The 25,428-nt window shown below is 46.2% G+C and overlaps 1 protein-coding gene and 1 long non-coding RNA gene across 4 annotated transcripts in view; both read left to right on the top strand.

Moving 5' to 3' along the window:
- Positions 1–6,627: 6,627 nt before the first annotated feature.
- LOC132468311 (uncharacterized) lies at positions 6,628–7,778 on the top strand. The gene is made up of 2 exons (XR_009528203.1): positions 6,628–6,712; positions 7,608–7,778. It is a non-coding gene; the product is annotated as an uncharacterized LOC132468311 (long non-coding RNA).
- A 2,950-nt stretch (positions 7,779–10,728) lies between these two features.
- The window catches only part of fras1 (Fraser extracellular matrix complex subunit 1), a 157,282-nt gene continuing 142,582 nt past the window's right edge, over positions 10,729–25,428 (top strand). For all 3 annotated transcript variants that reach the window (XM_060065890.1, XM_060065889.1, XM_060065888.1), the window contains exons 1-2: positions 10,729–11,253; positions 12,538–12,569. In XM_060065890.1, coding sequence (XP_059921873.1) covers positions 11,196–11,253; positions 12,538–12,569 — 90 coding nt within the window. In that variant the 5' untranslated portion in view covers positions 10,729–11,195. The remainder of the gene's footprint in view (positions 11,254–12,537; positions 12,570–25,428) is intronic.

Genomic DNA, 25,428 nt, shown 5'->3' with positions numbered 1-25,428 from the left:
AAGAAGTTCAACGTCACTACCGTGCGCTCCATAGATATTCTATATGGGTGCGTGCATTTTGCACACGATGCCGGCCGGCGGCCAATCACAGCAGCGCTGATATAGAGCGACAACATTGCGACCTCGAGTGTGATATTGCTTTATACAACAGTTATACTAGTAAAATGTACTGTTAATAATAATAATTGACAATAGATTTTGATTTGTTTGTTTATTTAATCATATAAACTAATGAAATTGCTTCCGGCAACAAAAATAGATCCCCACTGAGCGGACTGTTGCCAAGCAACATATAAACAAAACACCATACATAAATGCGGAGTGATTTTGTCAGTTTGGTGAACAGTCAGAGTGATGTTGGATGCTGATATCTCAACGGTATTTAATGGAAATTGTCACAGGTTTCATTACAATTAGTTTTGTGAGCAAGTATTTTATTATTTTTATCATATTTATAAAAAAAAAAATCTTTTTTATTATTATTTATTTTTTCAATTGAGGGTGCAAACATTTTTTTGGGGGGTGCAATGCATGCTTATGCACCCCCGTAGAACCGGGCCTGCTTCACCGAGATATTGTTCAGGCCTCGGTAGTCGATACAGGGTCTCAGGGACTTGTCCTTCTTGCCCACGAAGAAGAACCTCGCACCAGCCGGTCACGAGGAGGGTCGGATGATCCCCGCTTTTAAGGAATTCTGGATGTACTCCTCCATGGCCTCTCGCTCGGGAGCAGAGAGGGAGTACAAGCATCCCTTGGGGGTGGAAGTGCCCAGAAGCAGATCGATGGCACAAACGTAGGGACGGTGAGGAGGCAAGGAGGTAGCCTTAGCCTTATTGAAGGCTTCGTAGATGTCCAAGGCTGGGGCAAGAACAAGGGGAAGAGGCGGCGGTGAAGGTGTCCAGAGACAGGACTGCTGACAGGTCACTCCCCACTCCCGGACGGAACAAGGAGACCAGTCAATGTTGGGGTTGTGCCTGCGAAGCCAGGAGTGACCCAAGATGACAGGCTGGTTGGGTGTAGGCAGAAGCATGAACTGGATGGTCTCCCTGTGGCTCCCCGGCAGGAGCATGTGCACAGGCTTAGTCCGAGGAGTTACCCTCCCTAGCACGTGTCCATCCAGGGCTCTAGCAAAAATCGACGATGGCACTCTCTTGACGGAGTCCCAGGCGCAGAGTGAGGGACCGGTCCATGGTGCTCTTGTCGGCCCCTGAATCGACGAGGGCGGCTATGGGATGGGAACAAGAGGATAGCAAGTGCTCACCGGAGAGGATGGGTCTTCTGGGAGAGGCAGAGTCTACTACGGAGCTCACCAGTATGCCTCTGGTTACTGGGAACCTGGGGAGAGGAGGGCTGCGTGGCAGGACGTGATGGAGCCTCTGAACGCCTCTCCCTCCTGCGAGCCTGGATACGGAGGTCGAGGCGGGTGGCGAGCTCGATCAGGCCCTCCAGCGTAGACGGTGGGTCATGGGTGACGAGCTAGTCCTTGATGTGCCCAGCCAGACCCCGCAAAAAGACATCATGTAGAGCGGCTTGGTTCAAGTCGCTCATGGGGCCATGGTACGGAAGTCGATGGCGTAGTCTGTGACTGAGCGGCTTCCCTGGGAAAGGGCCAACAGTTCCCGTCCGGCTTCGGCCCCCAGAGGGCCGGTGCCGAAGACTCTTCTGAGTTTGTCGACGAAGGTCTGGAAAGAGCGGCAGGTGGGGGTTCCTCCCCGCCACTCAGCTGTGCCCCAAAGACGCGCCCGGCCAGTGAGGTTGTTCATGGTCTAAGGCTTCTTGTAACGCTAAGGCTTCTTGTAACGCTTCTTCGGAGGTGAAGGTGAGCGGCTGAAGGGCGAGGATGATGGAGCAGTTGCACAAGAAGGCGTTACAAGTGGTAGAGTCGCCATCATAGCGCTCGGGAATCCCCACATTGGGCTCACAGGGTGAAGGGACGAGAGGTGGAGTGGCGGCGCATACTTGGGCGTTCGCCAATTCCTGGCGGACGTGCGCCAGGAATTGCCGCCCGCCAGTACCGTTGGCGGGCGGGTAATCGGTCAGGCGAGTGGTCGATACCAGGTAGGCAGACGAGGAGCCGGAAACAGGGGAGCAGACAGGCCGGCGGGGACTCAACAACAGGCGGGTGGTCAGACAAGCGAGGGTTCTGTAACAGGCAGGATCAGCATTGGAGAAACGTTTCTGGAGACGCAGGAAAGCTCTGAGTATCGAGAGACGATCTGGCAGAGACTGAGTGAAGAGAGAGGATTTATATAGAGGGAGCACAGGTGAAGGTGGTTGGGTTAATTAGGGGAGATCAGGGTGGCATGCAGGTGAATGGGAAAACCAGGGGCGGACCATGACAACATATCAGGAAAGGTCTGCATTGGTCTGGGGTATCTGGGTCCCATTACTCGGAAGGTATTGAGCAAAAAGCCGTTTTCCATAGGAATGAATGAGATTCTTAAAAAAATGTAAATAAAAGAGGAGGTGCAAAATGTGAATTTTAGGTGAGGTATGTATTGTAAGTACCACGAACCAGGACAGGTCTGCATTTGTCTGGGGTGTCTCGGTCCCATTGCTCGGAAGGTATTGAGCAAAAAGCCATTTTCCAAAGGAAATGAATTGGATTTTTAAAATAATTAATAAAATAGGAGGTGCAAAATCTGAATTTTTAGTGAGGTGTGTCTTGTTAGTATATCACATAGTGGGACAGGTCTGCATTGGTCTGGGGTGTCTGGGTCCCATTACTCTGAAGCTATTGAGCAAAAAGCCGTTCTCCATAGGAAATGAATGGGATTCTTAAGATATTTGAAAAATAGGGGAGGTGCAAAATATGCTATGTGGTGCCTATGCGGTGCCTCCTTAGCACCACATAGCAGGACAGGTCTGCATGGGTCTAGGGTGTCTGGGTCCCATAACTCAGAAGCTATTGAGCAAAAAGCCTTTTTCCATAGTCAGTCTTGTTGGTACCACGAACCAGGACAGGTCTGCATTGGTCTGGGGTGTCTTCGAACCATATCTCCGAAGCTATTCAGCAAAATTGCTTTTTCCTTAGGAAATGAATGGGATTCTTAAAATATTTGAAAAAAAGGGAGGTGGAAAATATGAATTTTTTGTAAGGTGTGCCTTATTAGTACCACATAGCAGGACAGGTTTGTATTGGTCATGGGTGTCTGGGACCCATAACTCAGAAGCTATTGAGCAAAAAGCCTTTTTCCATAGGAAATTAATGGGATTTTTAATAATTTGGGAAAAAAGGGGAGGTGCAAAATATGATTTTTTAGTATGGTGTGTCTTGTTAGTACCACATAGCAGGACAGGTCTGTATTGGTCTGGGGTGTCTGGGTCCCATAGCTCAGAAGCTATTGAGCAAAAAGCCTTTTTCCATAGAAAATGAATGGGATTCTTAAAATATTTAAATAAAATAGGAGGTGCAAAATCTGAATTTTTAGTGAGGTGTGTCTTGTTAGTATATCACATAGTGGGACAGGTCTGCATTGGTCTGGGGTGTCTGGGTCCCATTACTCTGAAGCTATTGAGCAAAAAGCCGTTCTCCATAGGAAATGAATGGGATTCTTAAGATATTTGAAAAATAGGGGAGGTGCAAAATATGCTATGTGGTGCCTATGCGGTGCCTCCTTAGCACCACATAGCAGGACAGGTCTGCATGGGTCTAGGGTGTCTGGGTCCCATAACTCAGAAGCTATTGAGCAAAAAGCCTTTTTCCATAGTCAGTCTTGTTGGTACCACGAACCAGGACAGGTCTGCATTGGTCTGGGGTGTCTTCGAACCATATCTCCGAAGCTATTCAGCAAAATTGCTTTTTCCTTAGGAAATGAATGGGATTCTTAAAATATTTGAAAAAAAGGGAGGTGGAAAATATGAATTTTTAGTAAGGTGTGCCTTATTAGTACCACATAGCAGGACAGGTTTGTATTGGTCATGGGTGTCTGGGACCCATAACTCAGAAGCTATTGAGCAAAAAGCCTTTTTCCATAGGAAATTAATGGGATTTTTAATAATTTGGGAAAAAAGGGGAGGTGCAAAATATGATTTTTTAGTATGGTGTGTCTTGTTAGTACCACATAGCAGGACAGGTCTGTATTGGTCTGGGGTGTCTGGGTCCCATAGCTCAGAAGCTATTGAGCAAAAAGCCTTTTTCCATAGAAAATGAATGGGATTCTTAAAATATTTAAATAAAATAGTAGATGCAAAACATGAATTTTTAGTGAGGTGTGTCTTGTTAAACCACGAAGCAGGACATGTCTGCATTGGTCTGGGGTGTCTGGGTCCCATATCTCGGAAGCTATTGAGCAAGAAGCCATTTTCCATAGGAAATTAATGGGATTCTTAAAATATTTGAAAAAAAAAGGGAGGTGCAAAATATGATTTTTTAGTGAGGTGTGCCTAGTTAGTACCACATAGCAGGACAGGCATTGGTCTGGGGTGTCTGGGTCCCATAACTCTGAAGCTATTGAGCTAAAAGCCGTTTTCCATAGGAAATTAATGGGATCCTTAAAATATTTGAAAAAAAAGGGAGGTGCAAAATATGATTTATTTAGTGAGGTGTGTCTTGTTAGTACCACAAAGCAGGACAGGTCTGCATTTGTCTGGGCTGTCTGGGTCCCTTAACTCGGAAGCTATTGAGCAAAAAGCATTTTTCCATAGGAAATGAATATCTGAATATCTGTCGAATATCTGTTGAATATCCAACAACAAACTAAGGCCACGTTTATACGTAGCAGGGTATTTATAGAAACGGAAATATTTCCCCCCCTCCGTTTTCAAAAATAACATTGTGCACACAGCATCGTTTTCAAAAAACTTGTAGTTTACATGAAAACGCATAAATACGCCGTCGAGCACCATTATAACTATGCCAAACCTATGGGCGGCAGTGTAGTAGAGCTTAGATCGGGCCCAGAAAATCAAGCCCGACCCGGCCCAAGCCCGTGCACGTTCTGTCCGAGCCCGGCCCGACCCGACACATTAACCGTAATTATGAGCCCGAGCCCCATTTCAACCCGACTTTTTTTTTTAATACATATGTAACTTTGTACACATTTTTTACTAGGCATACTCTGCTAAATATATATGTCAGGGATAATGTATAGAACGCCGGTCATTATCGGGAAAATAAGCCCCGACAGGGCGAACAGTACACCGACCGACGCGCAGCGAAGGGTTCTTGCTTCGCCCTGAAGGGGCTTATTTTCGACAATGACCCTCGACGTTCTATACATTATCCCGCTTATTACACGGCTACTTGCCAAAACGAAAAAATAACTTCACACAGGGACGCAGGAAGTGGGGTGCTCCGGGTGCTGCAGCACCCCCCTAGTGGACAACAGACGCAACTACAACACTTGAACTCAGGCAATGCCGCGTTTTTTTATTTTTTTTCTCCGTCATTCGATTACATACAGCACCCAGCGCCGCCGCTCTTATAACGTGCGCATCACGCTGCGCGTTATAGGAGCGTTTATTATCCCCCCCCGTCAACAATCGTTTGCACCCCCCCCCCCCCCCCCCCCGTCAACAATCATTTCTATCACATACATTTCCAACATGAGGTCCATAGTAAAAATAAACCAAGGAGTGCATGTTTGATCGATCGTCATTAAAACTGACTTGATACGAATGTAGCAACTACGTTATTAAACTAGTGATCAGATCCAGCCTAGTGTGGTTGCTATAGAAACGAGTTACCTACAGCTGAGCTAACGTTATTCACCGTAGTTCTAAAGGGAACTACTTTTCGAGGGAGATGAACTTAAACATTTAATAAGCATGCAATACGAATAAGAAAAAGGCTAATTATTAAAGTATTTGAATTGTTTTATTATGTTGGCCGGCGCGAAGTAGAATAAACAGAATAATCACCCCAAGGCAGGGCAATAAACAGTTTGATATGCCCGGCTTGCAGGAGGTTACCGCTCTCGACTTCGTCTCGGGCGGTAAACCGTCCACGAGCCGGGCATATCAAACTGTTTATTGCCCGGCCTCTCGGTGACTATTCCTTACTTATGGCATAGATTTCTCCTCAGATTAGGCCAATAAACCAATGATAAAAAATATAAATAAAATCGTCGATCAAAGGCCCGGCTCGAGGATAGTGGTGGGAAATATTGGCCCGACCCGGCCCGCGGGTCGGGTCGGGCTCGGGCTCGGGCAGAGAATCTAAACTCTAGTAGGGAGAAGGATAAAGGCATGCAAGCCAATCAGAATCCTCAGAATCAACAACAACAACGAATAACACGAGCGTCTTCCTGTAACAAACAAACTGTAAACATAGGGCGCTCATGTGACGTTAAGCATTTCCTGGCGCATAATGTGACGCTTCAGAACCTAAAACCAGAGAATGTCTAATATGAGGAGAACTGGCACTCGCGGGTTAGTTCCGGTTTTCTGGACTGGTTGCAGTAATGATCTTTGACCACGCGGGGCGCTCGTAGGCGAGTCCAGAATGAATGGGAGCCAACGGGGTTTTATCCTCAGAATCCACTTTTCTCACGATGTAATTTTTTGTTAAGTAATTTGAAAGTTGCTATCAAAGGGTGGGGCTAAGATAATAAACTCAGCTGAATATTGCATTTTTTAAGGTCACGTATCTGTTCTAAAAAGGGGTTAAAAACATGCGATGACACACACTGTAATACTGTCAGAGGTACTGCTTTACGGCAGTTTCTAAAGCACTTCCCTTTTCCCGCAACGATAACACCAGCTGTTGGAGGTAAGGCTTTTTTTTGCTTAATACCCTAGTTACAGAGGCTGCATCCGAATACTCATACTTGCATACTATATAGTATGCATTTTGTAGTACGCAAAAAATATAGCGCGTCCGAATACTCAGTATGCATTCTGTAGTACGGAAGACGTTTCCGAATGCGTACTACCAGAGAATGTCTAATATTCGTAGACGGGCTCTGGTACTACCGCCAAAGTAAATCACGGACTTCACTACGCTATCCCACAATGCAACAGGAGTCTAGTAACGAACGAAGAAGAGATGGCTGACTCGTCACCACCAGAAAGACGTTGTAGAAAGCGGCGAAAAAAAGAGACATTAAAAAGAGTAAAATAGTAAAGTAAGTAATTAAGTAAAAAGAGACATTTTTAATTTAATAGCAACGATGACAAGACGGAAAACAGGTAACTTATCAAGGTAATTTTGCCGGCATCTGAGGGGAGATACGTCATCTCCAAACTTCCGGTGGAGTTTCGGCGATGTTCGGAAGCGTTCGGAGGCGTTCTACGCATAGCTGTAGACCGTACTACACAGTCAAGTGTAGTATGGTCAAGTAGTAGACACTGGACAGAAATAGTATGTACTAAGTATTCGGATGCAGCCAGAGTTTTAGTGAGCTAATGTAAAAAAAAGAAATGCGCGAATGTTTTACATATGTATGTTACTTACAGAGAGTGTTTTTTCTAATCCTCACTGGTGCCGATGATAAAGCTTTTTTTTTTAGTAACGATTATGAGCCATTTCTTTCTCCTAAAATAGAAACCTGGATTAGAATCATAATTTTAAGACTGCATCAATTTAGTTTATATCAGTAAACAATCTGCTAGAGAGCAGTGTTCTGTTGTTCTCCCCATGCCTCTTCCTTTCTTGATCTCTACAGTCGGACCTTGATGCTGTGACAACGGACAAGTCTTCTTCCTCTGTCCTTTTCCCCTGCCTCTGTTCAGTATGTTCAGTGTTGTTAAATCATTTCTCTTTTTTTTTATTAGTTACTGTTCTTATTGTGTTCTTGTTAGTGTGATGTTTGAATAAACTTGCCTGTTGCAATGTTGGTATAATGTTTGTATAATTACTGTTATACAACTGTTACTGTTTCAATGTGACCCAGACCATATTTCTCATTCAACAAACATGTGTAGCTTATAATGTGTTGCATGGCAGAGCAATTATATTCAATGGCTTAAAACAAACCCATCTGTAAAGATCAGTGAATGCATAGAAATCAATGACAAGTGGTGTAGATGGTTTTCCCTCTGTGCAAGGTCATTAGCCCAAGTCCGAAGTTGTTAAATCGTTAACTAACCATTTGTATGGAACAATCGGTTAAGGTGAGTTAAGTGCTTGAGTCTCGACACTTTAGAGAATGTCTAGCGCGCAACTTGAATAAGCCATGTGCGATATTACCCGGGCTCCAGCGCAACTTTCCTTACCAGGTGAAGCCTCAGGTAGCCAGGACCATTCATACAGGAGCAAGCAAGAACGTTACCTTTTTCTGTCCTTGGGAAACGAAAAGACGGACAATCCGTTTCCACTGTAAGTGCAGTTTATCATTGCACATTTACGAGGCATTTCTTTTTTAAACTATCTTTATTTTCGAAAAATAGACAATGACAGATTAAATGATATTGAGCGGGATATTGACTGTATTATTTAAGGTGGTCATACCGTACCTACCATGTATATAACACATTGAACATTGAACACAAGAAATGGAAGAAATTCCATTTATGCCCATGTACTTTCACCATACATACTATCTAAAAAATAAAAGGGCATGCAGGAAAATATAAATACAGTACGCAAAAATTGAGTTAACACGTTTCTGATTGCTCTTCAGCTTCAGATGCCGTCAAGAGGGGTCTCTGGTCGTAATCAGTCGCAAGTCCGTCCCTGACCAATCAGCATTCATTAGCAGAATGCTAGCATGTATGGCCAACAACGGCCCAAACTGTAAGAAATCGAAAGGACATAAGTACTCACTCATTTGACTTTTGAACCATAATCTATATTGAACTTGCGGAATCTACAATAAAATTTGCGATATTTCAACGACAAGCAGGTGAAAGAGGCATAATTAGCCGTTTAGCCCCATAGACTCCCATTCAATCTGGACTCGCCCGCGATCACCCCCAGTGGATGTCTCATGGAACTACAACCAAAATCGGTACAATGGGGCGTATAGGGAGTGCCCAGGCTCTTCGTAGACGGGCTCTGCTAAAACCATGGACATATTAAGGCTAAAACCCCTTTTCTCCCCGTTGACATATTAAAGGAAAACCATGGACATATTAAGGCTAAAACCCCTTTTCTCCCCGTTGACACGACAACACATAACCAGCGTTTTCAGAAATCTCAACTTTGGCGGGAGTTTTTAGAAATGATCGTTTTCTGTGAAAAAAACAGCGTTTTCGTGTAAATGAGAGGCCAAACCGTGTGGAAATATCTGCGTTTACCCTTCGTGTAAACGGGGCCTGACTTCACCACGGTAGAGACAATTACAATCCCGGGTTGCATTTTCTTTTATTCTCTTTTCATTTCCTACTTGGGGCCAAGGTTATGTACGTAGTTTATGCAATTTATAAAGTATAAGGTTAAGTTTGATTTGTACTGTTTAAAGAAACGAGTTTTGAATGATAAGTCGTCAAACTAAACTGTGTCTTTTCATTAATTATCCATCTTGCTCCAGTAGTCGAACCTAGTAATCTGTCCCCGAATATTGTATAAAGAATTCTTAATCTGCTAATCCAAGAAGGTATTACAATACACCACGAAAACAATGAGTCACTGGTGTCAAACAGAAAACTGACCGACTTAATGGAAGACATGAGACTTGCCCGGTTTAAGTAACTGACCTCAGTTAGTGACCTCATCTCAGGTATTCAAGCTCCAAGGTGTCCTCCTTCCTGCTGGCAACGTCTCTGAGTGAGTGTTTGTCAACACACACACACACACACACACACACACACACACACACACACACACACACACACACACACACACACACACACACACACACACACACACACACACACACACACACACACACACACACACACACACACACACACACACGTAAAAAATAGCCAATAACAACGTCCACCAGGGGGCAGTCTCTGAGTGAGACTCTGTTGTACGTTCTCTAGTAGGTCTAGTTGTAGCTCAACATTTTCTCCCGTTCGATTGGTTTAACAGGTGGAACTTTGCCAGAAAACTGCCTTGTTAGTGAGGACAATGGTTGTGTTCCACGATATTTTGTGGCTTGTAGGAGAGTGGCGAGTAGGCTTAACTATCGGTCCGGTTACGGGTAGATCAACCCTCACCTGTCGGTCCTGTGAAAGTTAGGCCTACCGTCACATTATGGTCCGGGATGGATAGCTCTACCATAACCAGGGGTGAAAAGTTCAAAGTTATTGATGACATCCCAATTTTTATTTATGAACAAAACCCGATCTATAAAAAAAAATATATGGGCTCGTTTCTATTCTGAGGGACCACGTTGGGTTTGCCCTACTCATTTAGGATGTCAGAAATCATGGGATCAGAAGTGATCGTAACTTGTGACAGGTCGCCCGGTAGGCCTCCTGTTTTTTTTGTTTTTTTTTGATAGAAAGGCATGGAACGACTTCAAAGTAAATACGAGACATTCCACCCGGGCAGTCCAGTGGACCATGGTATCCTGTGGACGGGGGAGGGATGGAGGAGAGAAAATGACAAAAGTCGCGGTCACCAGATTTCTACCACCATGTGACAACAAGGAATCTGAGCCTTAAAGTGAATGATTCTAACAATGACTAGCCCTAAGCATGCTGAATATAACTTACTACAAACCTCACTGAGTGGTGAGTATTGGCTAATGTGTAGGCCTATGTGTGTGACCATAAAGTGTTCCATAGACCATAGTGTGCCCTCTCACCGGTATGACCAGTGTGTGGTTCTGACTGAGCGCATCTCTGCAGCAGACAGGCAGTGCTGTGATTTGAGTCCTCTAAAAGAGTTGGGCTTGGGGGTGTAACGAGGGGTGGGACCCATGGGCACTAGGACGGCTCCCACCACCAGGACCCATTCAGACTGCAGCTGTGTCGTGCGAGCCGTCCTGTCTGTGTAGTATGCTAATTATAGGGTTAATTTATCTGGACGCGATTTAATCGCCTTGCTGGTCGAGCTTCGCAGGTTGGAGAACACCTGCCGGTACCGGAGGGGAAGTTAGTCCGCCGAGGGAACACTTCGGACCGCATTCCTTCAGACCGCGACGCGGAGAGATCGGTGCGCTCCTCGACTCTACAAACCCGTCCAACTCTTTTTCTGCAGTAGACTATATTATTTACTCCCTGGTCCGCTGGCGCCATTTGTTTCAACGTTTGAAGAATAACAATATAATGGTGGTAGTTCCGCTAGGTATTGTAGTGTAAGTCAAGCGAGACGGCGTTTCCTCGGGATCGGGTCGTATTCCCCGCTGGTCGCCGTGATCATGGCTTTATGGTGGCTCGTTGTAGCCGCGGTGGTCTGCGGCTCCCCCGGAGCATACGGTGGGTATTCTTTGGTCCAGTGCTGGTTTATCTTTTTGAGGTATCAAATTTCAAAAGGATATTTGTTTTGGTGATCCTAAATAGAGCATCAGGTCATGGGATAGGCCTATGCGTATAGCAAGACAAAACTATGTTTATATAAGATTAGGCTATGTGTTGGGGATAAAGTTTTTGGCAAGGTATTGATGAAATAAATTCCCGCAGAATGTAAATCCCCAGGTGTGTTATAATCCGGATTTAGGCCGTTATTACAGATTCCTGCTGTGCACCACGCTTGTGTGTTTGGTTTAGGAGTCATCATGAATGAGTAATAGCCTCCCTGCCACTCATGTAAGATCATCAGAGCACGGATGAAGACCTTTTCTCCCCAAAATGAGCTCGGTTAAAGTCTACGATGTTAACAACCCATGTCTTGTCAACCTTATTTCTGAATTTATAGTCATCATCAAAGTCTATTAAAAAAGTGTGTGTAGATCTCCCTCACAAGATGTATAGTGAAGATAACCTCTTTGTGACCACTTCTCGATTTTTTTTTTATAGAAACTCCAAATAGAAAAACACACGTTTAAAGTTAGATTAAATTAGATTTTACTTTACATACCTGCAAATAGGGATTGTATGAATATAAGACAAATTTAAGCATATTAGAGAACTTCAACAGCTAGACTTCTGTTCAAAGGATGGTGCAGAAGAGTTTTGTGAAACGTGACCATCTTGTCAGGCAAGAGCAGTCTGGCGGGAACAGGTTTAAATTATCTGTAGGTGTTTCAGATAATATGCCCTACAGGTATACTTCCTGCACAGAGTCGCAGTATGAAACACTTGGAGTAATTTCTCCCGAAACACTAAACCCTAACAGGATTTGGATTTATGTCGCTGCAGGGTCCAACTAGATGGACTTTTCCTTTTACCATAGTCCCTGCTTTCCCCTATAGTCTTACTAATTACCTTAACAACACCAAACTCTTTTCCAAAACTTAAATGCCTGAATTTTGTGACAATCTGGTGTGATGTTGATTAGCCATTTCGCCATTTCATAATGTTCCCATATATAGTGTCCACACAGATAGATGACCCTAGTCAGCGGACTTTACAAATGCCTATCTGCCTTATTTGGGTGGACACAGGCCAACATATACATGCACATAAACCAGATTCTGACTGCAGATGAGAACATTGTAGGTGTTTATGAAGCAGTTTGTGGCCATGAATCCTTGACCTGTATGGGGAACTTCTTCTCACTGTGGCTCCTCACGCTAATGCCCACCCCATCTCTTCTTACAGGAGCCTGTGTTCACCATGGATCGCTGTATATGGTATGTACCCCACACTCACCATCACTCGCCATGGTCATCACAGGCCCGGACCTGCTTTACAAAGCATAATGGGTAATATGCTCATGTATTATTCACATGACGGAATCATGTTGAGAGGCAAAGTTGTGTGGTTTTGTTGATTAGGTTGTATTGATGTGTTAGCTGACAGGATGTGAGTGATCAATAATTGATTTGCTCTGACTTTGATGATGATGATGGCGGTTCTTCGATGAGCTCCCTTTGAGGTAGCATGGTAGTTGGAAGCCTTCAGTGATGACATCTTGTGTCTAAATCCTTGTGTCCTATCCTTGGCTGCCATTGGTCAGTGTGTCTATTAGAAGTTATACTTACGGAAGGGGCGTGTCTTGGAGTTTAAGATTCAAATCTTAACCTCTCAAGTAACCAGATTAGTACAATTGTCTTTTTTTTTTTTTTTCTTCAGCAATTTACTTGTTGGTAATAAAGATTTAAACTGTTATTTATTGTATTTAATGTTGTTAGGTATCACAAAACGGAATGTAATACGAAAAAGTAGGTACTATTTTAGCTGTTTGCTATTGATTCTCATTTCCCCCAGAATGCATTGTATGATGTCACGTTGGGGAGAAACGACCAAAGCCACATTGAGAACCTTGAGAGTAGAGACTAGTAAATGAGTGTTCAGCAGATTATACAGATGCATAGATAAATACATAGATATTATATATAGTTAGTATATGCTACACGTGAGCCTCCTAAGATGGCGCAATTTGATTGGTTCGCTATCTCGGGATATTGGGCAATTTCCCATGATTGACATCTCAAACTCGATATTGTTTTCATTGCAAAATGACCGCTAATAACTCCAAATAAACCTTCGCCTTTGGCGAATAATTTTTGACTTCACCACTGGGATGCTGACGGCGTTTCCCGCCTGATATTTTTTTCTTTGGCGGCCCTCATTTTGGGTTCCTAAATTGGCCCTCAGCTGTCCAAACTTTGAGAACCCCTGGCCGAGATAGATAGATAGCCTAGTCAAGTCTTTATTACTACACAAATTATCGGGAATTAATTTAGGTGATTCGGCTCACACAGTATAGCCTACAAGACCACACAGAACAAGGGAGACAACAAATCTGACTGGACACACACAAAACACCTCACATTAAAACTAGACACATGCGTTGATAGATAGACAGATAGAAAGATAATTAAATATGTTATATTATTTGCCTTGCGGAGGCAGCCAATCCTGTGCGCGTATGCAAATTAGCCATGTGCGCCTAACACAAGAAAGACGTAATGTTGAGAAGTCATACTATAAACGGATAGTAAACGAAAGCCAAACCAGACCATCAATCACATACTTTGGGTCCATTCTAACTTATGGTAAGAGCGAGGCTAGTCTTTAAATCTTTGCAGTGACTGAATGTTGATGATAAAACGGATTGTTTTGCATAAGATGAGTGTGTGCGACCGTGCGTGTGTCCTTTTCGGCTTCGGCATACTGCATGGTTATGAAGGCCTTGTGGTTACTTGTGGTCTTAGTGAAGCAGCCTAGCCTTGGAGTTGGATAAGTTGGAGTGATTGTGTGCGGGCGTGCGAGAGTGAGAGAGAGAGAGAGAGAGCACGCCCGCCGTGGTGATGTTTGGCTTGTTGTGGGCTGTCTGTCAGCATCCGCCGGGTTGGACGGTGTGCTTTGTGTATGTGTTCAATGTTCATCTGTTTGGTCGTATTTGCGGTAGATTGATGATTAAATAAGGTCATTCCACGACCGGTTATACTTGCAGGCACATTTGCAAGTGCACTGATTGCGTGTCCGATAGGCTAAGTTAGCCCATATCTAGCATCAGGAGCGTCACTAGCAATTGGAAACATTCGGGGCTGTAGCCCAGAAGTTAGAGTCCTTTAAAACAGGGGGTTCGGGGGTTTCTCCCCCAAGAAAATTTGAAAATCTGGGTGATGAACATGCAATTTGAGAAGGAAAGGAAAGACCAATCGTCATGTCTGACTCACGTCGGGGCAGGCCTATTGGTTAATGTTTACGTTAAAGGGGACCTATTATGCTTTTTCGACTTTTATGACCTGTAAACGTTGTTACAATGATTGATAGTCATGTTTAACCATTCTAAAGTGTCAAATAATGACGTACATGCATTTCGTCGTATTCCCTGCTGACAGTCTGGGGTGGCTGTGCAGAGCGCTAAACACTCGGGACAACGATTGCGATTCACTTGTTCACATTTCCGGGAAACATCTACGTAGACGTACTCCTGCCACGCCCCCATATGCCTGGTCAAATCTGCCCCCGCGCGCGCTCCAAGGAAGGTAACCAATCACAACTGAGTTAGGTTGGCAGGAGGGGGGCGAGGGGGCGGAGAAGGACGAAACGGAGCGTTGACAGAGAAGGATGAAAGCGCCCAGATGAGAGGAAGAGTTTCCCGAAAATCTACATCGTTTTTTGTGTATGGTTAAACACGACTATCAATCATTATAACAACGTTTATAGGTCATAAAAGTCGAAAAGCATAATAGGTCCCCTTTAAGGATAGGGAAATGCACCACATACACCAGCAGCCAAAATTAGACATTAGAAAAGCCTGTAGCTAAAAAGTCATACGCATAAAAAAAAACGAAAAAACGAAAAATGCGAAAGGAGACCAAGTGAAATGAACACTGTGGTGTACATGTAGCTTTTAAAAACAGCACAGGGTCGATGAACAATCACCTGCGCTGGAAACATCTGACAAGGTGGTCTGAAACGGAGACCGGTGGTGGGGCTAACATAGGTGCTAGACGTTCTGGGGCACGACCGACGACCATGCGGCATTTTGCAGGCAAGAAGTGTGAGAAGGGACGGAGCGACTCAATCACCAACTTAATTGGTGAAATGGTGGCCCTTGACATGCAACTGATGCTACTTCCATGAGTATACTTAAAGGAAGTACACTATCTGCACTATCCGTACTCACTTGAGTACGCTAATTTTTTAGATGTGAGTGCTGTTCCAAATCGAGTACTATGTGGTGCACTTACCGGAAATGACGATCACGACTGCCGCCGTGGCTCCTCCCCCGCAATAAACATCCCGCTTTGAACGGTGAACTCTTTACGCCTAGCAGCTATAAAAAGCTATAAAAACTATAAAAACTACAAAATGACTCTATTAATGCAGGCTATGTGGAAAATGCGCCGACTTTGGCTCAGCCTGGCTCCGCCTCTTCCGCTACGTAGCTAAGATGGCTGCCGTTGAGTACGGGGAGTGTCCTTCGATCCACACTTCACGATTAGCCCGTTTTGAGTACGGCATCCGGGTCCTTGAAGTATACTTCTTTTCGCCGGATCTGAATTGGAACGTACTGTGTACTAAAATTTTGGCTAGTAAGTGCGGACAGTACGGGTATTGGAACACGGCACAAGAGTGGCAAATGCAGGCCCATGTATTGGCCACACAAAATATGGAAGAGAGCCACACAGCAGAAAATCTGCAAATGGAGTTGGTGGTGGTGGAGTGGAAGGTCAGTGGACGGTTAAGTGCGTGCGTGCACTATAACGCTGCAAATATTGTAAAGGCCAACCAAGCCTGTTATTGGGAGTCGGTCTGTTGCTTTGCGCACATGCTCCAACTGGCTATCAATGACGGGTTCAAGGCTGTCCAGATCCTGGAGTGCATGATTGGAGCGTGCAGCAAACTGGTTGCGCATTTTCATCACAGCACAACTGCTACGCAAGCACTTGCTGTGAAGCAAAAGCAGATGTCCGTCAAAGAACATGCACTTATACAGTGCTGCAAGACCCGATGGAATTCCATATATGGAATGTTTGAGTGGCTGACAGAGCAACGGTGGGCTGTCTGCGCTGTGCTGTCAGACCGCTCTGTTACCAAACCCGCGGATGAGTGCAACCTCAAGTTAAAAGATGAGTACTGGAGACTCATGGAGGAGCTGGATCCTGTCCTGAAAGCATTGGCGATGGCCACAACAGCAAGCTGCGGTGAGGAGGCGGTTCAGTGGTCTACCCGATGGTGTGCGGCCTGATGAATGAACAATTGCAGCCATCAGGTGGTAATGACAAAGTCGCGACTTTTGTGAACACTGTGCGAGAATCACTGGCCAAAAGGTTCCTCCATGGGACACTATAACTGCATCAAAGCCTGCTGTCGTGGCTGCAGTCCTCGACCCCGACACAAGAAGCTCAGGTTTCTGTCACCTGACATGCAAGCTGCGGCAAAGACCCACATGGAGGCGGTTTTTGAAGATGAAAAGGACAAGGAAAGGGCAAGTCGAGGATTACAGCTGGATGAGGAGAGCGGGGACGATATTACAGCTCCAAAACAACCAAAGAAAAGCAGTGCCATGGCCTACCTCTTAGGTGCGCCATATGAGGAAGAGGAGCACCCCGAGTCAGAGTTAGAGAGGTATCTCTATCTCCCTGCATGTCACCTGGACACAGACCCCCTTGCATGGTGGAAAACCATTGAACAGAAATATCCCGTAGTGTCCAGGCTTGCCAAAAGGTTTCTGAGCATTCCAGCTACTTCCGTCAGAGAGAGTTTTCTCCACTGCAGGCCTACTGGTGCCAAAGCAACGCTCTCGGCTTCTTCCCGACAACGTGAAAATGCTGATATTCCTTAACAAGAATCTGCCCAGGTAATTAATATAACTATTATTCAGGCTATTCCCACTATGGGAATTATCATCATTGTTTGATTAATGTTGATCTTGGCCATTTATAAAAGCTTATAGACTTTTATTATTTGTTTTCCAGACCATGCAACGATAACGAAAAGAAGACACGCTGAGAGAATCAGCATCATTAAACTTTTTCGAGGCTGCCGTTTTCGTTGCTGCTGTTGAGTTGATCTGTATATGACACGGAGAAATGTTTCCATTCGACATGTTGATATTATCAGTGCATAATAAACTGGTATTGAAAAATCCTTTGTTTTTCTTGTCCCTTATAAATAGAGATTTCAGTTTTCTGTGTGACTTATTTAGGCTAGCCTACTTTATAAAGCATAATTGTATATGTCTGGCATTTGAGTGGCGGCAGTGATGCAGAGGAATCTTTCTGAAAAGCGGCTGCACCCTCCATTGGTCGTATAGCGCGACTGCGGTCCACTTTAATAAAAAACAAAAAAACGGTTAACCGTGTACACAAATAAAAAGGAGTCGTGTAACCGTTTACACATTTTTGTAACCGTTCACAACCCTGGTCTGGACCAGCAGCAGCTCTGGAAGACAAGCGTGTCTACACCACAAGCAGGTCTAGCTGTTCTAGGACCAGCAGACTGGGCCTTCTATGTGCTACAGAGAGGACAGCTGTGTGATCCTCTGTGATCAGGGACAAGGACCTTTCAGGACCCACCAGGGGAAGGTGTTTTTTCTATGAGCCTTTGATTGATGCTCGGAACCAAGGACTCTTAAATCTTTTCACAGTGGGACCTTTTTTCTTCAAACAAAAGGATCACCAATTCAGGTTTGCTCAGTATTTGTAAAGTATAGTATAATGTTCTCATCATTGCAGTTGTACTGCATAATGACCAATTGAAAAGCTACTTTAGACTCTAGATGGTCTAGATTAGTTCCTAATGACAGACCACTGGTTCCCTGCTGCTCTGTCATTCCGTCAAGCCATCACAGTAGAGCTCATAAGCCACATACAAGTAGTGGACGCACACACACACACACACTCACACACACGCACACGCACGCACACACACACAAGGACACACATAGGGGTTAGGGTCAAGCCCCCAGGAACAGTGCATACTTCCGCAAACCATCAGTGCTCAGCGGCAAAGCCTGGTATTGCAGCTGTTTAAGCGGGCTGTGGACGGGTCCCTCGATTCAAGGGGCCCGGAAGTAGATATCTCCGTTCACTCCACTGCAAGTGGGGAATTTGTCCCCGCAAAAAATGTCTGGATATCAATCAGAGGCTCATAATTATCTTTATACAATGTACTAATGAAATGTAAGTTTTCTCTTTCCAAATCGCCACCTCAAGCGTTTTATTAGCCGTTTTATTTATTTATTTTTTGCAGGAGAAGGAGGGGAGGGCAGCTGAAAGGAGTCGTAGTGAAACAAATGTTTTTTCGGCCTGGCATCCGAGAGGGCTCAGTGGACGGCTCAGTTAACTTCTCGTGTCTGAGGTTTTTCCTTTTGCTTAATATGAATGACGTTGATGTATTTAGGCACTGTGTTGACTTTTTGTCACTTAAAGTCGCCGAGGGATGTGTAGATAGACCGCTCGCTTATGATGCTACAATACTAACAATGCTAGACAACGAGAATATTTCTGCATCCGGCACGTCATGCACAAGGGCGTGGCTGGCTCCCATGATGCGGAAGCAAATCTCTCCTTGATGTTGCCCTGCGCCATTGAGCAGTTTTCATCGGAATGAATGGACGCCATTTTTTAATCTGCTGTCTTTTCTTTAATAGGTCCATGGTTAGGGTACCCTGCATTAAGTATAGATGTTCCTTCAAACAGGGCGAGATAGATAGATGGAAAGAGTGAGATAGAGAGTGAGAGAGAGAGGCATGCAGGTAAGGGAAGAGACGTTGAGAAAGAGAAAATGAGAGAGAGAGAGGCATGCCACTAAGGGGAGAGAGAGAGAAAAGCCTGCAAGTAGGGGGAGAGACAGGGATAGAGAGAGAAAGGCATGTGGGCAGAGTGAGAGATCGGGAGAGAGGGATAGAGAGAGAAGAGAGATAGAGATCTAAAGAGAGATAGAGGCCTGCAGGGAGGGGGAGAGATTGGGAGTGAGATAGAGATAACTAGAGATGTACAGCGTGACAAGGCCAGTGTTTACATCCAGTCTACGTTGCCATGGTGAGCTCTGAGCTCCCTAGACATCAGGAACTCTGGAATCCAGTTCTTGACTTTTATGTTTTAGTCAGAGGAAGTTTGCATGATCAACATTACCACCAACATCCCCACTAGCAACACCACCACCAACATCCCCACCACCAACATCACCACCACCAATGGCTTGTTCCTGCTTATGCACCTAGGCATAATGATCCATCCTACTGTAATAACTTTTTAAAACAAGGATGTGGTGGTAGTCTACTACCTCCCTTATGTCAATTTCAGACAACAAAATATCTATTAATAATAATACAAATTATATTATATCTGTAGTTTATTCTACCTTGCAACGTTATTCCATTACAACCTGAAGTTGGTAAGCAAGCCTGACTATTGGTGCATATTATTATCCCCTCTTTAGATTATGAGGGTGAATGTCCGGTATCTTTTATGGTCGGTTTGACAGCTAAGATGAGTTTGAATGGCTCAGTTTCCATTTATGTTGTGAATACCAAGGTGGGGTTTTCCTTCTCAAGAGCTGTGCTATACCTTTTGTATGGCTGTGTATTGCACCTCAGAGGCCTCTGTTAAACTGTCTTGGAGCCTTGTTTCTCAGACCGGGAACTGTAAAACTGTAAACTGTCAACACGCAGGACCAGCTCCAAATATATCACTTGCCTCTTGGCTTGAATTCCTGACAATGCACACCACTGCTGGATCAAAATGTAAGCCACCGCTTAAATAGCCCTGGACGCAGCCTCAGACAAGGGGCCAGGCTCAAACTACAGACCCCTTAACCAGACCAAGGTACCAGGCCCCAACTACAGAGGTTGGGGATGAGGGAGGTGAGGGAGGAGTTGAGGAAGGCGATAAATGGGGGGAGGAGATGACAGTGGTGGGGAATAGATGAGGGACGTCAGGGAGAAGGTGAAGGAGGCGAGGGGGGGAGGAGATGAGGGGAGGGAGGCAATAGAGGGGGGGTGGAGATGAGGGAGGAGAGGGAGGTGGGGAGGAGATGAGGGAGGTGAGGGAGGCGATAGAGGGGGGTGGTGCAGATGAGTGAGGTAGGGAGGAGGTGAGGGAGGTGGGGGAGGAGATGAGAAGGGTATTGAGGAGATTAGGGAGGTAAGGGAGATGGTTTGGAGACAATGGGGGATGGGGACTGAGGAGGACAGTCAATCCCAAGAGAAACAAAGAGCATCATGGGTAAGGATAATAATAAAAGGTAGAGAGAGAGAGAGAGAGAGAGAGAGAGAGAGAGAGAGAACGAGAGAGAACTTCGCACCTTTCTTCCAGATGATAGCGGTGGCAGACAGGTGTGACAGCCTTGCAGTGATCATTTGGTCAATAAAGTTGTGAATCTGGATAATAGAATGATAATATGTATCTTTCTCCATATTGTCAGATGACCCAACCAAGGTTAATTACATCATGCTACCAGCCTCAGAAGGAAGGGGCTATGATGGTACTCGTGTGGTTCCAAACGCTGCTACCTAGCATCTTCTACCTAGTGGGCTACCCAGCATGTACATAGTGTGCTACCTATTGTATGCTACCTAGTGTGCTACCTAGTGTTTGCTAAATAGCGTCTGCTACCTAGCATGTGATACTGTGTTGCATAGTCTTTCATAGTGTGTGTCACATCCTTTCTCATTTTGGGTAAAGTTTCAAACTTTCAGCTCAGTGTGTAAAATGTAGGATCTTTTTCTCACTTTGAACTGTTGACAGCAATTCAAAATAAGAAAGTGTTCTTAGTGGTTAGAAGTCTTCTTCAAGACGAGAAGGTTAGAGTTAGGTCTATTGAGATCTGTTAGGGTCTGTGAAGCAGTAGATCATAAATAGACCATTCTGGGAGCTTCTCTCTCAGACTCTGAATTATTAAGATGTGGTGGTTGTGAAGAGCCTTCAGTCTGCTCCTTTCATGACGCTTTTGAGGAGAAACATTTCTCACAGAAACTCTTTCATGGTTTAAAGCTTGCTACTGAGGTGTTGATGCCCCTGCAGGTGGAGTGCCTCAGTTGACCTCGCCCCCCGGCTGACTGGCCCTCGGGAGAATGGCTGCTTCATTCCAGGCTGAACCGGTTTGCAATATTATGTATTTTATAACCCCAAGGGTTAGGGTTTGGGTTAGAACGATGCACGGCCCTGGGCTCTGTTAGAAATGTCCAGCAAGTGCCAGAATTTGACTGCGGCGGTTTGCAGGCGGAGCATAGCGCACTGAGCTCGGCTCATAGCAACACCGTAGTAGCAACGGCACGCTGTAGCACAATGAGTTCGAGCCCATTGGCCCACAGTACGTGACCTCAAAAATAGCTCACCTTTTTTGCCTTTGTATTGTCATAAGGTAATTGATGAAGTAGGTACTTTAGTGTACCCGTTTTCTTTTTTTATTATGTTGTATAGGGGTGTAACGGTAGGCCTACACGTATTTGTACCGATCAGTCATGGTACAGGCACTTCAGTGCGGTTACAGAGGTGTACCGTGGTACGTAAATGTGACGTACATAGCGTTAATATTGCGTATTGTGGCAACCCGGTACTCGATTGGGCCGGGTTCCACGGATAAACGACACGTTTAGCGGGGGTTAAAGCCATCCAAGGCATTTATTACAGACAGCTTCAACAAACAAGGTACTCGCGGTCTCTAGGGCCTCCGTGGGCCTCTAGCTGCTCGGACCCGAGCGCTTCCTCCTCCCTCGCTCTCCTCCCTGGTCTGCCCAAATGACAGTCCTTTTATATTGCCTCCTCAGCTTTCGGCCAGGTGTCCCCCAATCACACTGATTGGGGAGGCGAAAGGGCTGCTCTCGGTCACCGTCTGGTGGGTGACGGCGGTACACGCCGTCCAGGACCAACCCTCGGGCTGGTCCGGGCCGAGGCTTACGGGGCGGGATGCCACACTCCTCCACCCTTTGTCCAAGCCCCGGGTAGACAGAGGACCCGCCCAGGCAGGTATCTCGTTGTGACAGGGCGTCTCCTGCGGCGGTGGCTGCGTCCCTCGCAGCGACGGCGGCAGCATCTCTCGCAGCGTCGACGACCGCATCCCTTGCCGCGACGGCGACCGCATCTCTTGCCGCGACGGCGACCGCATCACTCCTGCCCCGGGATTCTCGTGCCGGGTCCCAAAGCCGGCGAAACATCGGGCAATCCCTCCCAATCAGGAGCGGCACAGGGAGGTTGGGTACAATCCCCGCCCGAGCCGTGAACACCCCGTGTGGGGTCCGGATGACCACGTGGCAGGTCTCGTAGGTCCGGGTCCCCCCGTGCACGCAGGCCACCTCCATGGGTCCCCCCTCCCTTCCTCCCGCCAAGTCGGGGCGGAGGAGGGTGACCGCGCTGCCGGTGTCCAGCAGGGCCTGCGTGTCCTTTGCCATGACCCGTGCTGGTACGGTCGGGCTCCCGGACGTCCCCTGCGCCCAACAGGTAGCCAGCATGCAGGGCCGGCCCGTCCCCACGTCCGCGAGGCCGACTGAAACGTCCCGTCCCGGTCTTGCTCTGCGGCCTCGTTTCGCTCTGCGGCCTCGTTTCGCTCTGCGGCCTCGTCTCGCTCTGCGGCCTCGTCTCGCTCTGCGGCCTCGTCTCCTGCTGCGGCCTCGTCACCTGCTGCGGCAGCGGCGTCCCTTGCGGCGGCGGCGGCGGCGGCGTCTCTTGCGGCGGCGGTGGCGTCCCTTGCGGCGGCGGCGGACGCGTCTCATGCGGCGGCGGCGGCGTCAGTCCCGTCCGGGTTCTGCATTCCGAACGGGTGGGGTATTTTACCGGGGGGGTCGTAGTGGGATCTTCATGTTGCCTGCATTCTCCACCATGTGTGGCAACCCGGTACTCGATTGGGCCGGGTTCCATGGATAAACGACACGTTTAGCGGGGGTTAAAGCCATCCAAGGCATTTATTACAGACAGCTTCAACAAACAAGGTACTCGCGGTCTCTAGGGCCTCCGTGGGCCTCTAGCTGCTCGCGGACCCGAGCGCTTCCTCCTTCCTCGCTCTCCTCCCTGGTCTGCCCAAATGACAGTCCTTTTATATTGCCTCCTCGGCTTTCGGCCAGGTGTCCCCCAATCACACTGATTGGGGAGGCGAAGGGGCTGCTCTCGGTCGCCGTCTGGTGGGTGACGGCGGTACACGCCGTCCAGGACCAGCCCTTGGGCTGGTCCGGGCCGAGGCTTACGGGGCGGGATGCCACAGTATGTAAAGGCTTGTTTTGGGATGCGATGAGTATACTACTCCGACTCTGTAATCCGACTCCGTAACCACGGAGACCCCTCAGCAGCTCTCCGTCGGGATGTCGGATACACAATGCAATTCGCCGCCCGATCTATCTTATATGTTGACTACAAACCATGTAAGCAGTGTTGTAAATAACTTCCAAAGCTTTTTATTTGGTGTTTTATTGGTCCTTAAAGGTTGGGTATGGAATTCTCTTTTTTTGCCATTTTTGCAAAATTACTTGAAATCCTTATCATAACCCGCTTACAGCCACTGAGTCAGAAGTACTGACATGAAAATTAAACAAGTCAATCATCTGTGGAACGGGCAGGGCTCGAAAAACTGTCCAATCCCACCGAGTGGCATTGGACAGTAAGTACGTCAATCAAACGGTCGTACTGTACACCCCCTCCCTCGCTCCCCGCGCGAACCCCTTCGTGCACGTACTCAAAGCTCCTGACCCAGAGCAAGCTTCTGTTGTTAACCTGCGGTAGCTACTGGAGCTAGCTAACTAGCTAATGGCTTGCTCTCGCGCATCTAGACCGCATCTGTTCGCTCGTGCATGATTACGCGTCCATGTAATTGGAATGGGTGGAGTCAGAGTCAGCGTTGAGGGAGAGGGGGTAGGACCATTTGAGTTTGTATTTTCAAAATCTCCTGGCGTTTCGCAAATCCCATACTCCACCTTTAAGGTGCAAAGTAAACAATGTACAAAGTAATTAAGGTGCAAAGTCAAACCGGAGAAGTGATTCCAGAAATGATTTTGTTAGAGGACCAACCACAGCCCTCGCCGTCTCCGTTGCGTCGACCAATAGGTCCATGGCGTCGACGGATAGTTAAAAAATATTGGATGCGCACGTATGCTACGGGGAGGGTCTCCGACAGGCTCTCCGGCTAGGGGGAGGGCCCTCCGTGTCTACGTACAGAACTTTAACATGCACACGCTAGGGATGGGCAGCGATCGTCGAATAGTCGAATAGTTGGAGTCACGTAGAATATCGAATAATGAATGTGACTATCGGTGGTGAATAATTGTTTGATAATTCACTGTTGCTAAGCATATAATGACCGCTGTCAAGGAAAGTGTATTTTTCCTCTTTTTTTTTGTCGTATCACGCATGTAGTCCGGTAACTTATCAACCCCAGCGTCCTCGGTTGCTAAGCGACGTCAACGTCTTTGGCAGACTATTTCTCCGCTGATCAATACTACGAATGCTGGTAACAAATAAATTGTAAAAAGACACTGTGTAAGTAATTTTCTTGACGCGTCTAGTTCACCGTCATGCAGGCTCTGTTCAGTAAAATAAATGAATAGCGATCTGTTTTCAGCGTATGTAGGTCTATCTGCCTAAGCCGCCCACATTGAAATAATTTTGGTGTTGAATGTTGATGGCGTAGTTGTTGAAATAAACATTGATGACATACAAATCATAAAAGTCTCTCCCTGTGTCATTGTGTGTGCGTGTATCCGAGGTGCGTGCGTGCGTGGGGGGTTCTTATTCGAATACTTCTCAGCGAATATCGAATAGTATTTTTGCCAGAGATGCATATCCCTAGCACACGCATTTGAAAAGGCACCATCCAGGTGTTACTATCAGCGTTGCTGTGGAAAAAAAGAAAAGCTGTGCAAACCCAGTTCACAACACTAGTTCAACAACCCCTGTCTGGGAATTCAGAAATGCAAATGTTTATTGGTGTTTTCATTGTTGCTGATCTACGGCCATTCTCTGTTGATGACAAACAAGCAGTTATTTTTAATTTTCCCCTTAACTATGAACCATACCGTACCGTGACTTAAAAACCGAGGTACGTACCGAACCGTGACTTTTGTGTACCGTTACATCCCTAATTTTTTTGTTATTTGGTCAG

This window comes from Gadus macrocephalus, chromosome 11 (genome assembly GCF_031168955.1).
Source record: "Gadus macrocephalus chromosome 11, ASM3116895v1".
Classification (NCBI taxonomy): domain Eukaryota; kingdom Metazoa; phylum Chordata; class Actinopteri; order Gadiformes; family Gadidae; genus Gadus; species Gadus macrocephalus.
This window is presented reverse-complemented; position numbering and strand designations above follow the sequence as displayed.